Here is a 17,941-nt window from a genome sequence, read left to right on the forward strand (position 1 = left end):
ATACATACATATATACATACATACATACATACATACATACATACATGCATGCATACATACATTTTCGTAGATTTTCATGGGTGTATGTATGCTGGTCTTGTTATATTCGTGTCTTTTCCCGTGTAAGATTGAGATCGTCTTGGCAACGTTTCGGCGAGGTCTCACTCACCATCCTCAGGCTGGTGTTTCTGGCTTAAAGCATGCTTTAAGCCAGAAACACCAGCCTGAGGATGGCGAGTGAGACCTTGCCGAAACATTGCCAAGGCACTCTCACTCTTACATAGGAAAAGACACGAATACAACAAGACCAGCATATATATGGAGAGAGAGAGAGAGAGAGACAGAGACAGAGAGAGAGAGTGAGAGAGAGAGGGAGATGGTAAAGGTTCCCCTTGTACGTATATGCTAGTTATTCCCGACTCTAGGGAGCAGTGCTCATCTTCGTTTCAAAGCCAAAAAGCCAGCGCTGTCCGAAGACATCTTCGTGATCATTTGGCCGGCATGACTAAATGCCAAAAGCGCATGGAACACTGTGTATATATATGTGTGGGTGTGTTTTCGTAGACTTTCACGGATGTACGTATGCTGGTCTTGTTGTATTTGGGTCTTTTCCCGTGTAAGATTGAGATTGTCTTGGCAACGTTTCTCACTCACCATCTTCAGGCTGGTGTTTTCAGCTTAAAGCGTGGTCGGAGCTGCTGTCTTTCTATAAATCTTGGTGTGGGTGTGTGAAGCGCTGACTTTGTTTCAGAAAGGGAAGTTGGTTGTTTGCTTCTATTTCCATAGTGAATTGTATTTTGGGGTGTAGGCTGTTGCGATGTGTGAGGAAGTTGTCCAGTTTTTCTTTCCCATGTGGCCAAATCATAAACATGTCATCAACATATCTAAGCAGAGTTTGGGTTTGTGTTCAGATTTATCTAAGGCGTTAGTTTCAAAATGTACCATGTATAACTTTGCGATGACGGGTGAGACGGGTGATCCCATGGGTGCTCCTTCTATCTGTTTGTATCTTTGTCCATTATGGATGAAGTATGTGTTGGTTAGGCAGTGGTTGGTCAGGTCCAGGATGTGTTTAGGGGGTTTGTGTTTGTTCTGGTTAGCTGTCAAGGCTTCTTTTATAGGCACTTGGGTGAAGAGGGATATGACATCGAAGCTCACAAGTAGGTCGCTGTGTGGTAGGTTTTGTTTCTTTATTGTTTCTATGAAGTGGAGTGAGTTTTGTACATGTGAAGTGATGGATTCTGCGTAGGGTTGGAGTTGTTTGGCGAGGAATTTGGCAAGATTCTGTAGAGGTGAGCCTATGGAGCTGACTATGGGTCTGAGTGGTGTTCCTTCTTTCTATATGTTGGGGAGGCCATAGAGTTTGGGGCATCTGGAAGATTTCTCTCTGGGGATGATTCTTTGCTGGATCTCTTCACTGATGGGAGAGGCTTTTATTTTGGATTTGGTGGTTTTTTCCAGGTAGTTGGTGGGGTCTATGTTTAGAGGTTTGTAAGCCTTCAAAACTATTTAGAATTCCATGCTAGACAAGTTAGAAACCACAGTCTCTTGCCTTGACTTGACAACCCTTTCAACCTATGGGAATGATAGCTAACCTTTTTGTCATCGCATGCCCCGCCCCTGCTTGCATGACTCCCTGCACGTGTCTCATCCCCTCGTCCATTTTTGACTTCTAGGTTGGTGCAGTCAGCTTTCCAGGCCCAAAATGGGGGGTAGGGGGGCTGTGCGCCCCTCCATGCTCTGCTTTGGGCCTGGAAGACTTCCTGCACCAACCTTGAAGCCCAAACGGATTGTGGGGTGGGGACCCTGTTTTGGCCTGGAAAGCCTCCTGCACCAACCTGGAAGACAAAACATGGCATGGGGGTGGCACACGAGGCCCCAAAATGTAATGCAAGTCCGCCCATGCATGTTCCACCTGCATGCATGCAAGATTCCCCACATGTGCCCCACTCCCTGTTCAGGCACTGCAAGGACCTGAACACCAGCTGGCTGGCGGTAGGCATGTGCGCATGTGCAGTGGAGCTGGGCTTGGGCGACAGCTGGTGTGCCCACAGAGGGGGCTCTGTGTGCCACCTGTGGCACACGTGCCATGGGTTCACCATCACGGACCTATGGTGTTCTCTCTCCCAGATTTTGATACAATAAACTTTTCATATCTCATATTTGATTTGGACAGTTCATGTTTACTTCTACTGGTTTTCAGATTTTCTTCAACTCCACTTTCAATATGGCACCACATAAATTACTTCCAGAAGATTGTGGTCCTTTGCTATGAAAAAATGTTAATAATTACTGTTGACCACTATCTATTTTTTAAATAAAACATTCAAATATGTATCAGAGGATTTTACATTTGCTGACTTCGCCGAATACATAGGCTTGTCTGAAGAGGAAGTGAAGTTTCAGTGACTTTTGTGGGCAAATTACAGGATCAGTCAAGTATTACTTGCCCTATATCAAAATCAGTTGGTCAGATTCATTGCTCTGGTTAACATCAAACTGCTTCTTTAAAAAAAAATTCTACCAGTTTAGTTCAGATTCCTTCTTCTTCAAGATCTTTCTGATCCATTCTCCAAAGATCCTTCATGAATTAAAAGCTCAGGGATACTGAAGTAGAAACTGGTATGCAAATGTATCCTTTTCTGCTTGGTTTTCTCTAAACCAATTCTTTCCTACCTACTATTTCCTGGACCTTCTCCACTATATGGATTTTGTTTGTTTGTTTGTTTATGGTTGGGAGATGAAGAAGAGTTTGGCAAGGAGAAGTAGAGAATAAGAGGTAGGAGCCATTTCACATTTTTTTGGCCAAATGAAAGGGAACTGCACCAAACCTGAAATGGAAAATCCATGTAAGCTTTCCATGTTCTTTTGGGGTTTTTTTTTCTTGTTCTTCCTCATTAATTCTTTAAAGCTTCTCAAGGACTCAATTTAGCATTTAGATTGCAGGAAAAAAAATCCCCCCAGGATTAGATCAAATATTCTCTCTGTTTCTATTTTTCTTCTAAATGGGTGACATGCTTTCTTTAGGAAGTTCATAGACACATATCTTCTTATACCCCAATGGGATTGAGTCAGCTTTCCATCCTTCCAAGGTGGGTAAAATGAGGACCCAAATTGTTGGGGGCAATATGCTGATTCTGTAAAATCACTTAGAGAGGGCTGTAAAAGCATTGTAAAGTGGTATATAAATCTAAGTGCTATTGCTAAGTGCTATTGTCTGTCCCATTCCAGCAGAAAAGGCTTACTTCAGATCCCGTCTGCCAAAGAATTTAAGCATATGGGATCTAGGAGAAGAGCCTTTTCTTCTGTGGCCTCTGGCTTTTGGGGAGGTTCCCCTCATCCTCACACATTCTCTTGGTTTTTAATTTATTATTTAATCATTTTAATTTCATTGTTATGCATTATCTTTTTTACTTTTTTTATCATTCTGCAAGCATCCCACAGTCACTACCACGATGATATGGGATGCAAATAAATGCAGGCTTGTGGCCTACAAGAAAGTGTTTCTGTTATGATTAGATGAACCCAATAAACTGCTTCCATTTTAGGATTGTGTCACTATTTAAGTAAACTTCAGGTCAAGCTATTGTCCCCCATGATTCTCTTGACCTCAAACCAAATTTGGGAGGGAGGGATTTGAGGTTCTATATTGTAGAATATTTAAAGCTGTTGTCATTCCATTCTAAATGAGATATGCAAAATTTATCCTATCAATAGCTGGGAGGGACAACACTAGAGGTTGAAAGGGTTGTCAATTCAAAGCAAAAGACTCAGGTTTTTAACATGTCTAACATGGCTGGTACATCAGCTACAGAAGTAGTATTCAGCAGGTTCTGACCAGTTCTGGAGAACTGGTAGCAGAAATTTTGAGTAGTTCAGAGAACTGGTAAATACCAGTTCTGACTGGCCCCGCCCCATCTATTCTCTGCCTCCCGAGTACCAGCTGATCAGGAGGAAATGGGGATTTTGCAGTAACCTACCACTGCCATGTCCACCAAGCCACGCCCACAGAAACGGTAGTAAAATTTTTTGAATCCCATCATTGATCAGCTAAGTTTAAGTTGTTCAGCACCAGTCTATTTTCACCTAGGGTCTTTAACCCTGATCAGAAAACACACACAACAGGAGCAAGGTTATTCAGGGCAATAGTTGACTTGTCCCTAGACCAGGGGTCGCCAAACTGGGCAATTTTAAGTATTGTGGACTTCAATTCCCAGAATTGTCCAGTCATCATGGTTGAGTGAAGAATTCTGGGAGTTAAAAGTCCATAAGTCTTAAAGTTGCTAGGTATGGAGACCCCTTGCCATAGACCATCCTTAACATAGTGTTTCTTCATGTAAATGTAAAGAAGATGGCTAGGCAGTTGGGGTACTAGCTTAATGTACAAGGCTGCAAGGAATAATCTGGACAAATGAAATTTGACCACTGTTAAGTCCATCCTGGTTTGGAGCAAAAAAAAAAATTGGAAAGCGTCATGAGAAAGACAATGGTAAGGTATCAGAGAAAATTCAACTTAGAGCTTCTGCTACAGGGCAACATTTCTGGATTTATATATAAAAAATACTTTGGCAAAACAAGGCCGGTGATATGAATTCTTAGGGGCCAAAGAAAGTCAACTAACACCCCTGATACTTACTCTTTACTTCAGTTATTATATATAGATATGAATATTTATTAAACTGTATCATACTAATACCACATATAGCAACTTTTCATTTTAGACTCTGTCAGCTTTTCCTTTAAACTCTATATTATCAAGATTTTCAGCTGAAAGAGGTATTCTGTTTTATACAGAAATAATCTCTTGTGAGTCAAATCATGAACTTGACCTAGGAAAAAACATTCGGGAAAATAATGTGTACTTTATGGTGCATTACATGCTAAAAAGTTTCAGATGAGGAAACTAGGTTTATGGTAGAAATGTGCTAGAACTAATTTTCTTCTCCAGATGGTTGAGTTGTCCAAATGAAGAAAGGAAAGGTCACTGAGCTCAGATGAAGATTCCCACTGAGATACATCTAGCTGGGCTGCAGTCTTATAGCTACAAATCTGTGTCCATCTTATTGAATGCCAGCTGGGTTTACATAACTTTAGAAGGCATCCTATGCTTTGTTCAGGGCAATCTGTGAAGCCACTTGTAATTTGTAAGCTATGGTTTGTAGCTTTGTAGCTACAAACAAAATAAAAACCCCACCAAATTGTTATTTCTGAATGAGTGATATTTTGAAAGATTGGCATACTTTGCTTAGGGATTTGCATTTAACTTCAGTTGTTATTACTTAACAACTGCAGTAGCTTACTTAACCATTGTGACAAGAAAGGTCATAAAATGGGGCAAAGCTCACTTGACAACTCTCTCGCCTAGTGTAAGAAATTTGGGGTTCAATTGTGGCCGTAGGTCGAGGACTCTCTTTATATGGACCTTCAAGCTGGGAGCTTGTGTACAGAACCTAGCATTAGGTATTATGAAAGCTGGTCATCCTTAGGGTATCACTGTTGTCATAATTAAGAAGCTCCTGACAGCTTATAAAATATTTGGATATCATCTTGCCAGGTATGCTTTTTATGCTATGTTTTTAAATCAGTTTGTTTGAGTTAATAATAAGGTTACAATCTTTTTATTCACTGGAGTACTCATTGTCTCTGAATCAGAGATGGGTTGCTCTCAGTTCAGACCAGTTCAGGTGAAAGGGTAGTGGAAATTGGGCCTGGGTTGCAAACTGGTAGTGACAGCTAGTCTGGCCATGCCCCTAAACCAGCCCGCTTGGACGCTCACCCTTCTCGCCTTCACCACATGTACTCACAGTACTGCCTCTTCCTGCCTACACTTAAGTAAGCAGCATTCACACTAGCCTAGCCCCCACCCCTCCCTGTCAACTGCAGCCTGGGCCCTGCCTTGTTAACTGGGCGGCTGGCCAGGAAAGCACCGAGCAAGCGGGTAGGTGGTGGGATTGGCCTGGCCTCCAACACTCCATCTGGCAGGGGCAGCAGCGGCAAGCGGTAAGGGAGGCGAGCCCCGGGCTGGCATCCCTGCCTCCTTTCTCTGAGAGCCATGGTGGTGGGGAAAGCAAAGCTTCTTTGTCAGCCTCCCAACCTGTCAAGTTGGCCATATCCACTCAGTCACATGCCCCCCCACCTAGCTAAACCCACAGAACTGGTGGTAAAAAAAATTGAAACTCACCCCTGCTCTGGACCCCAAAGAACCAATTGTCTGGGCAGCTAATCACTGCCCCAATACTTGGCCCAAAAAAGAGAAGAACACAAATCCTCTAATTCCTGCTACGGTTTTACACATTTTGTATACATATTAGCCTTCTCATATTTCATAATAAAATCTTCATAAGATACAATCAAGTTATTGTTTACTGTCATTACCTAGAAATGATATCATATGAACCTTCAAGAAGCTGTACATTTTATTAAATTGTAATTTATCCATTTATCTACATGGTTTGGGTGTAAAAACAATCCATCACTTAAAATCAAGATGCTATTCCGACTGATAAGTTTCATTGTCTGGGTTGATCCAATTATCAGTGCATGCCATATGTTTTTCACCATTTTGTTCGCGTTCTATACTTGCAGTAAATAATAAATACTATGCCAAAAATGTATGAGTAAAAACATAATTTTGAAAAATGGAAATAGTTATATTATTTTTGACATGTAAGCAGATTGGAATGTAACTATACTTTTGTTTTCAATGCAGTGTCTTTAAATATGCTTATTTTGCAAATGGTGCAAATGGGTGTGGAGCCTTCTTGGAACTATTGACTGTGTTGTAGATGTCGTATCGGTCCCCCTCTGTTGAGAGAGGGCTGTTCAGTTTTGACATAGATGGCTTCTTTGACCAGTCTTTCAAGCCAGCAGTCCTCTCTGCCCAAAATGTGGACACAGCCCTTTCAACAGTTCCAAGATGGTTCCATGCCCATTTGCACGACTTAGGTGATCCTGACAACACAGACAAATCTCCAAGTGGCCTCAATGACTCTCTAAAAGATTGCAAACGACCGGCTGTCGGCAAGGATGATAAATCCTTCCATTCTCCACTATCCAGTCAGAGTTGAAGAGGCTTCTTGGATGAGAAGCAAAATGTCTTCCAAGAAAAACAAGAAAGTCCACTTGCCTCTTGAAAAAGCACCTTTGGGACAACTATGACCTGGATGACTCAGAATCTCCATAGACACCTTGCATAAAGGTGGAGACTCCCTTTGGATCAATTCCTTAAAGGTGTAAATCAGTTGAACCTTCAAAGAGGTTCAACTCTACCTCTTTGAAGCATTTTTTCCTTCCTCCTCTCAAGTCTCCTGTCCCTTTTGCCATTTGTCCTGACAGAAGGGATTTCTAGACATACACAAGCCCTCATGCCATGTATTAAAGTCCCCTACTCATGGCTTGAAGAAATTTATTTTTATAATAATTACATCATTTTTGTTTTATAATATTATATAAATTATTATTTCATTATAATTATAATAATTATTATAATCATATAAATTATTTATTAAATAAATGTACATAGCTGCCCAACATAGGTGACTCCAAGCGGTTTACAAAGTTTTAAAAATTCACTGTATAATTTTTAAAAAACCATTAAAAAGGAACTCCACTCCACTCCCCCCCCCTCCCCCCATGGCAGCAACAACACAATCACATTGGCCACTTGATCAGCTACTCCCTCTCATTTTGTGTTGCCTAGGCCCACTGATAAAACTATATTTTTAGAGCCTTTTGGAAAAGTAGTCAGTTCAGGCCATCAGGAGAATGATGTTCCATAAATAAGAGGCCACTACTGAGAAGGCTCTTTTTTGTAGTCCCACCAGCTGACAATTCTCAATTGATGGGACCTGTCATATGCCCTGCCTTCCCATCCTGGTGGGTCGGGTGGGTGTAAGGAGGTTACAGGATGCAGGATGCAGGAGAGGATCCGGGAGCACCTTATATTATTTGCACAGGTTTGTTGATCACAAAACAGTTCTAAAAATGTCTACTTCTCTCTTAAAGAATAGCTTCTGCCACAACTGGTATACTATATATATATTTCTGCAGAAGTATTAAAATGTGACAAAATGTCTTCTGTGATAAAGTTCACACTGTCCATAAATCTTAGACTATTGAAAAATGCTAATAGCAAATGGAGCTTAAAGAGCAGCATGTGACATTCAGTTTCATTTTTAGTAATTTTCGCTAAAATACACACACACAAGGGGGAAAAAACCCAGCAGCTCTAATTGTATTGCTCTGGTTTAGGCTCTTAGATAAAATGGAATAAGTGGCTGGATCGAGAAGTATTCAGATCTGCTTAGGATAAACACCAAGACTGAATACAGCTAGTTTTGGTAAGATCTAGTCATAAATCGAGGACTGTCTGTAATTTGATGCCTCAGATAAATGGAACTCTCATTCTTATGCAGATGTTTTGGAAATCTGGAACAATCGTGCCACCTCTTTAACAGAACCTACAATTTTCTCAGTTCTATTGCGAGAAACACATCAAGGAGGCTTCCAAGCAACTGGGTAAGTTTCAGTCAAATTTTGACACTACTTGTTTAGCACATCACCCAGATATAATTACTTGGGGATTTTTCACAGTTGTGAACTATTGAACGTTTCTCCATTCACTCCTTGAAATAAAAATAAAATAAACTGCTGAGATTGTTTTTTTTTTAAAGTAAAATGCATGGGAAAACCTATTTCTGAAGAAACTAAGCTGTGAGGTGGCTTGGCTACAGCCTTCTCTTTGAACCATCCCTACCTTTCTGAATGAATAAACAATCATGGCTTCACATTCCTTGAATTATTTTATTTTATTTTATTGTCATTGCACATGGTACAATGAAATTAAATTTCGTCTTCAGTGTATAAGCTTTTGTTAAAACTTCCCCTTTGCTCTTGCCAGATTCACTATTCCTCTCCTGCCGGTCAGCTATGTAGCCTTCCAGCTCAACAGCTGCATCCAGAAGTTTTTGATGTATTTAGTCTTTGCAATATGTAGTCTTAATCCATCCATTTTGTTAGTAAGAGATCTTGCGTGGGTAAGAAATATACTTGGAATTGAAGGCTTGTGTGGAAACCTACTCAGCTTAAAAAGAACACCTGCATGACACTTTCTCTTTCTCTTCCTGTCCCTCCATTTTCTCCGCCTCCTTCTCCTTCCTGCAGGGATAGTAATCCATGGCTCCCCCAGGGGCCTAGCTGCCTCCTCCCGTATTTTATGAGAACGTATAAAATTGTCTGTAATACTCTTTTCACATTTCAATCCAATTTATAGCAAGTCTTGCTGACTATAGATGCCCCTTGCCCTACAGTAGTGTTTGTCAACCTTGGTGACTTTAAGTCCTATGGACTTCAACTCCCAGAATTCCCCAGCTGTGCTGGCTGGGGGATTCTGGGAGTTGAAATCCACAGGACTTAAAGTCACCAAGGTTGACAAACACTGCCCTACAGGGTTCATCCATGTGCGCAGCCATCTTGAATGGCAGTTGGAACTAACGTAACTTCATTAAGCTCTTCTGTGTGTTCTCCTTCTAGAGATGTTGGAGGATGGCATTGTGACTAGCTTAATTAAAGGGGGAGAGAGAAACTTCAGAACCAACCATGCAAAGGCAAATCCAAGATCCGAAGCTTTAAAACCACGACGATATCTCTCAGTGGGAGGCTGATTGCCATGATCTGCTTTGCTCTGGGTTCATACAGAAATGAAATGATGATAATAAAAGCACGAATGTCCCTGAATAGAAAAGAGATCAAAATTCCCATTTATCCCTAATGAACCATTGATCCATATCTAGCTTGAAAAGAATTACACGCATGAGCGCACACCCAGACATGCACAAAGCTTATGTATCTGATCTTTAATTGGACATTATGATTTTCTCTCAGTCTAAGTATTGCGCAAACATGCCTTGTCTATATTAGCCCCTAACTGATTAATAATAAAATTAATGTTCTGCTTTTTCTAAAGGAGTTTCAGTTGGCTTTTATGGGGATGTTCTATCATTTTTAACACCCTTGCCCCCAGCAACCCTGTGAAGTAACTTAGGCTGAGAAAATGGCTGGCCTGAAATCACCCAGAGAGTGATGACTGAAGAACTAAAAGCTGGCCTAGCTCACAGGTGTCAAACTCAAGGCCCGGGGGCAGATCTGGCCTGTGGGGCACCCTGGAAACAGCGAAGGACTGGCCTGTGGAACTACTGCCAGCGAAAACAGGCTCCCGAGCTCCATTTTTGGCTGCCACGGCCTTCTGCAACTCTCTGTGAAAACGGCAGAAGGTTTAGGAGGCCATGGCAGCCAAAAACAGAGCTTGGGAGTCTGTTTTCGCTGGCAGAAGCACCGCGGGCCACCACAGGTGCCCCCAACATGAGTGACGTCAAGCTGGTCATGCCCACCCCAACCCCCCAATGTCAAACACAATCGTGATGCGGCCCTCAATGAAATCGAGTTTGACACCCCTGGCCTAGCTCAACAGTTTCATCTCCACACTTCAAGAATGTCTCCTCAGGAAATTTCAAGCCACCTGGGATGATCTCATCACAGCCGCACCAGAAGCAGCCAGATGGTTATGTTCCTTAGCTATCGAATTATAACATCCCACTGCAACTCCACGGCACACTATTATGGTGATGTTATTATGGTTCTATCTTAGTTTAATATTTTAGCTCATGAATTATATTGTCCATATACCTTGTATATGTATATTTATTTACTGATGCTTTATTTAAGCTTACGTTTGTGTATCCATGATTGCATGACCTCTATGGATGCTGTATGCTAAATAAAAAAATAAAAATCTGTACATTATACTAGTTCTCTAAAAATAAATCACTAGTTTTGAAATATTTCATGTATTGCTGTGTTGTTTCTATCACATTGCTTTATAAAACTGGGATAATTTTTTTAAATTAAAAAAAAAACAATAATGCACTTAGAATTGGTCTATGCTGTATTTTTAGTTAAAAACAAAATAACATTTGACTATCTTTAAAAGAATTATTTTTAAAACTGTGGTTTGGGGGCAGCCAAAGTTTAAGAGACCTGTTTGGTTTAACATTGACCAATTAAATATATGAACAACAACACTTCCCCAATCTTCAGTTATCTTGTGAGCACAAACATCACACAACTCAGCAGTTACCCTGCAAGCAAACAAAAAATTGTACTGGGGGAGGGGGATGAAGAAAATAGTGGTATGGATGCTGCCTCTGAACTCTGAGAGGAAAAGTATGATATAAAAACTACCCCATCAACATATCATTTTAAAATAAAAGCTAAACATTCCTACAACACTTTGCAAAGCTTAGACTTTCAGACTTAATGCAATCAGCAATCCTCAGAATCACTTCCAAAAAGCAGGCAGGCATTATGTTTTCCTATGCATATAATAGCTCTGGCTCGGGATGAACTGTTCTGCAAAAGAACATACTTGGGAATGAGATAATGGCCTGAATAACTCCGAAATTGCAAAAGCTAATGCAGCATCCAGCTCATCAAATGCAAACAATTCCCTTGGGAGTCTTCTGAATACTCTTTATGGGTACAATTAACATATGAAAAACCACTTGCAGCAATGTGAAATAACAATTGACAGGTCTTTGTGTTGTTGAGAAACAGGTACTTACATATTCTTCATAAGACTCATGTGCTGGTAGAGGGGGTGCTCTGTAACCTGGTACTGCCGGAACTCCTCTGGCTCGAGGGGTGGGGACCCCTCTGGTGGCGGGTGGGACCGGGAGTACTCCGCGGGACACTGGTGTTCCTCTTGCTACTTGAGTTCCTCGTCCGGGTGGTGGTGGAGGTATGGCGCTCCCACGCCCCCTAAGAGTGAACAGAGCAAGCCAATGATTGTGATAAGGAGTGCTAAAAAAATGAAAGATTTATAAAGGTACATAAAAGGATTTCTGTGCTGACTGCATTGACATTAAACTGTTATTAGATTCAGTAATTTAGAGAATGCATACCATTCAGGGTCCTTGGTACTCTCTGAGCCTAGTTCTTTTCTTGCAGACGTTTCATTACCCAAACTAGGTAACATCATCAGAGCATTGTGATGCCCTGATCAACCTGATGTTGATGATGCATTGATGGTGTGACCTAGTTTGGGTAATGAAACATCTGCAAGAAAACAACCACGCTCAGAGTACCATGGACCCCTCATTTCAACCCTGAGGTACCAATATTTGCCTTTATTGGCACATTACCATTCAACTGTAAACTTTCAAATGAGGACTGAAGTGTAAGAAGGAAAGAGTGCTGCGGAGATGCAGCAGGCAAACCTAAGAAGGACAATATGTAACAGCTTAGATCAATATTCAGAATATAGAGAACAAAGAGAGTAAACTTGAAAGCCCTAGGATGAAAGGCCTGTTATGGGAGAAATAAGGGGAGAAATATTTATTAGTATTACTGAAATCTGATAGGGTAGAACTCAAGACAGGAATATAATCCTGAAAGACTATAAAGAACTCAAAAAGAAACAGACACACTGAAAAGTGTATGTGTATGTGTGTGTAGGAATGATGATTCCTGTATGGACTTCATAATAGAAGCCTCCTCAACTTCATTCATTTAGTGACCATTCAGAGTTACAACACTGAAAAAAGTGACCTATGATCATTTTTCATATCTAGGACCATTGCAGTGTCCCCATGGTCATGTGATCAAAATTCGGGCTCTTGCTAATTGGCTCATATTTATACAGTTGTAGAGTCCTTTGGGCAACCTTTTGATCACCTTTTGCAACCTTTTGATGAACAAAGTCAATGGGGAAGCCAGATTCACTTAACAACCGGGTTACTAACTTAACAACTCCAGTGATTCACTTAACAAATGGGGCAAGGAAAGTCACAAAAATAGGGCAAAAGTCACTTAATTGCCTTGCTTAAGAACAGAAATTTGGGACTCAATTGTGTTCATAAGTCAAGGATTACTTGTGCTAGAATGAAAGCCCTGCAGAAAGCATCTCAATGAATATTAAGGGAAAAGACATAGAAATGACACTGTTGTGTACTACAGGTCCCCCTACCAAGTAGAAGAAACAGATAACATCTTTGTAAACCAGAAGGCTAATGTGTTCAGGAAATACACCACCAAGTCAATGAGGAATTTCAGCTACCCTGATATCATGTCAGAATTAAACTCTATGCAGGCAGACATACTTTGCAGAGAACTTCATTATCCAACAGGTGATGGAGGAAGTGAAGGGACCAGTTATATTGGACTTAATTGAAAAGAAATAGTCAAGGAAATGGAAATTGTAGGAAGTGTGTAACTATGTGATCCTAGAATACACCATAAGGAAGCAGGAAAAACTGAAGTTGATTGGATTAGTGTTCCAGATTTCCAAAGAGCTTGAAGCAGTGGTGGGTTTCTACGTATTTGGTCCGGTTCAGCCGAATAGGTAGTAACTCCGGCAGACACGTGAGTGTACCGGTTGTATGATCGGCGGTGCCATCTTGAATTTTTGTTCTGCACATGCGCAAAATAATCTTCACTGAAAAAAAATCTAATTTTCATTCTTTTTTTTAATGTTCTTTGCATGTGCAAATCATTTTAAGTGAAAATGTGCATGCATGCACCATTTTCTTTTACTACCAAACTGGTAGTAATGACAGCCAGAACCAACTCCTGGCTTGAAGGAGTCCAATCCTGAAGAAAACCCTGAAGAAGAATTAGTTCAGGAATGTTAAGATATTCTGGAAAGTGACAAAAGGTGGTGGTGGGAGGGGAGATGTGGCTGCCTTAAGCAGTGGATTCCTTAAAATTAACATGGCTGTTGAAACCACCATTCCTTTTTTTTTGGTTTAGGCAGAAGCCTGGGGAAAAAAGGATATGCTTTAATAAAGAGTAGAAAAGTTCTGTGCTCACAGTCACCAGAAATCCAAAGCAATCTTCCAAATCACTCCAGCATTTGCAAAGTGTTACTATTATTATCTAAACCATCCTAAAGGATTTGTGACTGTGTCATTTCACACACATGTGCTTGAGCTTGGCATTGAACTTCTGAGACTGTTCTGGTTCCTCTACCTCCAAAGATAAGCTTAGCAAAGACATTCTAGCAAGCCTTCAGCACAGAAGCTCATGGATTGTGGACAACGCCTAAAAGATATTTGGTTGGCCTAGGGCTAAGATATTAGAAAGATAGCTGATAAGTTTCATCCTACTATATCATTGATCTGCTCTCCCTCCTGCTATGGGTATGTATATTTTAAATGACCTGGGTATAGGCCCTGCTTGGTGGTTTGAGTTATTTAACTGATACTGTATATTGCATTTTTTTATTCTATATGGTTTATTGTACTTTTATATTTTTAGTTGAAAGTTACAGTGGGGGCCTTGGGATCAAAAGATGGAGTGAAATTCTCCCATACATAATTAAATATTTTTTTGGGGAAGAATATACTGCAGAAACATCAATGCAGAATTAATAGCTCATGACAAAGATGTAACAGGAAAAAAAAAACCCAAGAACATATAGAATGCCTAAAATCACGAAAAGCTGTTATATTCGTTGGTTTTGCACACCTAAATGGCAGAAGCCGAGGTCACTCTCATTAATTAGTCATGAACCTGGACCAGGCATCTTCACTGAGCTGGAATACATCATATCACAGGAAGTAAAATATTGGGAGAGTAGAGAACAACCAGGTAAGCGGCCCTGATCTTCTAGGAGGAAATCTAAGGCATAATGTAATAACTTATAAGTAAATTCCCTTTGTAAGCAGAAACATTTTCAACAGTTTTGTCAGTGGGTTAACAATTGAAACGCCATCTATACCATGTAGAAAAGTGGTCATTTTTAGATATCTGATGTCCTTTAGATCAGTGGTCACCAACTAGTGTCCATTTAAGCTCATGCCTACTGCTTCAGTGACTCCATTTAGCCACCTCATTCTCTGTCATCCCTTTCTTCTTATGCTCTCAATCTTTCCCAGCATTAGGCTCTTCTCCAGTGTGTTCTAATACTTCTAAGAGACTATTCCTCTATTATAATATAAAGTCTGGAGTGGCTCACGAGTTTACATCTACCAGAGCAACCATAGACATAGCCCAAGTTATTGAGAGCCAAACTCCTACAAATAGTCATAATTTGGAGCTGATTTGTATATCAGGGCAGTTGCAATGTAATCTGAAGGTAGAGGATATTGTGATTAGATTTATCTGGAATGCCAACTGAAGTGTTTCCTGGACTCAGAGTTCCTTCTCAGCAGTGACGTGTGGTAAGGTTTATGGCTGGTGAGGCTGGTGACATTATCAGGAAGGCAGGGAATGGGACCACGTGTGCTGGAAGCTGAGGCTGCCTCAGCCTTCAGCACACACGATCCCATTCCCTGCCTTCCTGAGCGTGCTCCACCGGCTCGCACTCCGCAGTCCTCGAAAGCGACTGGGGAACGACGAGAACCTTCCTGCCTCTGCTGGACTTTGCAGTCCAGCAGAGGCAGGAAGGTTCTCGTCGTTCCCCAGTCGCTTTCGTGGCTTCGTCATCCGGGAGTGCCTCTGCAGCTCACGGACGGACGGAGGTAGCCAGAGTGGCGCCGAGGCAGTCCGGCGGGCGAGTGACTGAGGACCTCCATCGCTCGCTCGCTCGCTCTTTCGTCCGCCCAGACCGCCTCGGCATCGCTCTGGCTATATCCGTCCGGCCGCGCCCGGGAGCTGCGGAGGCAGAAATGTTTTCGGCTCTCCCAGATGACGAAGCCATGAAAGCGACTGGGGAATGACGAGAACCTTCCTGCCTCTGCTGGATTTATAATTATTATATAATTATAATATTATAATATTGTGTTATATTTGTACTGATAAAATAATATTATATACTATTATAATAGTATTGTACTATTGTACTGTGTTATATTTGTACTGATAAAATAATATTATATACTATTATTTCATGAAGAGAGGTGAGGCTCTGCCTCCCTTGCCTCCCCTGACCGCACGTCCCTGCTTCTCAGACACATGCCGTGGTAGTCTTGTAGGAGGATTATGGCATCGGATTGTACACTGAACACTGAAACTACAGCTGATCCAAAATTTGTCCGCAATCTTTTTGGAATAGTTGGAATAAATCAATCCCACTGTCCCTTAAATAGGTCTTGAAAATCTGTTTTTCCCCCAGGTTCTGCCTTATGTGTGTCCACTTGAACTGGGTTATTTCTAATATGCTGGGATATGTCTATTCTCTTTGGCCATCTTCTTTCCAAACTGATATAGTCTATATATTATAGGCTTCTGTTTTTAAAGTGTATAGCACAGTGAGATTGGTGGCCTTATACATTTAAATTATATGTTGTATAAATAAGACCTAAGTTGTGTGCAGACAGGACTTAATTGAAATAAACACTTTTTCATTTCAAGATATTCAAAAGAAATAATTTTGTTTTACTCAAATTTTGATCAAAGGCCAGGAGACTAAAACATATGAAGAACAGCTACAGGATTTGAATTTGGCTAGTCTAAAGAAAAGAAGAATTAAAGGTGACATGATAGCAGTATTCCAGTTGCTGAGGGTCTGCCACAAAGAAGAGGGAATCAAATTATTCTCTGAAGACCAGAAGGTATGACAAGAAACAATGGTTGGAAACTAATCAAAGAGAGAAGCAACTTGGAATTAAGGAGAAACTTCCTAACAGTGAGGACAATTAACCAGTGGAACAGTTTGCCTCCAGGTATCATGGGCACTCCATTACTAGATGTTTGAGCAGGGAGCTGGATTAGAAGACCTCTAAGATCCCTTCCCTTCCCTTCCATTCTGTATATTTGATAAATATGCATTCTATGTTAATAAGGTTGTGCATTAGGATTCTATGGAGTTTGAAAATAATTCAAAAGGAATCCTTTGGACCTCAGGCAAGAATATCCCATCTTTACTATCTATTAAGCTCCCCATTTTTAAAGGTTTTTGCATGAACATGAAAAAGATGCAGTGGCTCTAAGAACTGCATTGACTGTTTCCTTAAAATAGTATCATATAGTATCATCAGCCTGGAAAAAGTCAGACTGCTCTAATGAAGAACAGAAAGCTGTTGCATTAATGCAAGGTCTGAACTTTTTCTTCTTTCTTTCTTCTTTCTGAATTAGCATGCTCAACCCTTCCCTGTATTATTCAAAATTATTCAAATCAGAAAGGTGCTATAATAATCAGGATTTGACACACAAAGCTAAAGTAGGCACCCTTTTTAATCACACACGAAGCAAAACCTGATTCCTGGAAAGAATTTATTCTGCGGAAATTCCGTTGAACCCACGGTAGGTTTTAAGATGAGATTCCAAGGATCTGAGTTGTTAACAAGGACTTGCAAAGAATATAATATCCAGGGGTGGGTTCCGACTGCTGCTACTGCCGGTTTGCTCAGGGACACACTGTGTGTGCATGCGCACTTGATGTGTGATACATGTGCATGCAAAGTACTAACAAAAAAAAAGTTGGTGGTGCTTATGACACCACTGAGAGAACGGTTCGGGGGTGTGGCAGGCTCAGTTACTACCTATTCAGCCGAACCGGGCCGAACCGGTAGGGACCCACCTCTGATGATATCAGAGGGGAGAAGAGGTAGTTAAGAATGGGGATATAGTTCACTTTAGAACTTTTAGAGAAGGAAAGAAGAAATGAAATGCAGCTGCTCTACAAATAGTCAGGTGAAATAAGCCACCTTGTAAAATAGATTCCTGATTTTATTAGAAATATTAAATTGCATGTAATTGGAGTCATAAAGGGCAGAATCGGGTTTTATGAAGACATAATAATGTTCCTGTACAATGAAATTATGATCACATTCTGACCTTGGCTGTGAACATTCTTGATATCCATGTTTTGGGAAGATGTTATTGAAATAAGTGTTTCTTCGTGTATATGAACGTTGCCTACCCCAGAGAGAGAATGAATATTAGTTCTCCTAAGGGATCAAGGGGGATAACATCAAGCCTCTATAAAAGAAGGTGGGGGTGCAAA

General features: G+C 40.9%; 1 protein-coding gene across 10 annotated transcripts in view; it reads right to left on the reverse strand.

Moving 5' to 3' along the window:
* The window catches only part of KHDRBS2 (KH RNA binding domain containing, signal transduction associated 2), a 450,741-nt gene that overhangs the window by 170,571 nt on the left and 262,229 nt on the right, over positions 1-17,941 (reverse strand). For all 10 annotated transcript variants that reach the window (XR_014174493.1, XR_014174494.1, XR_014174495.1 and 7 more), the window contains one exon: positions 11,619-11,814. Coding sequence is in view for 1 of the 10 variants with exons in the window: in XM_081942586.1 (XP_081798712.1) it covers positions 11,619-11,814 (196 nt within the window). In the remaining 9 variants the exon portion in view is untranslated. The remainder of the gene's footprint in view (positions 1-11,618; positions 11,815-17,941) is intronic.

Source organism: Natrix helvetica (genome assembly GCF_964273705.1).
Source record: "Natrix helvetica genome assembly, chromosome: 2".
Taxonomy (NCBI): Eukaryota; Metazoa; Chordata; class Lepidosauria; order Squamata; family Natricidae; genus Natrix; species Natrix helvetica.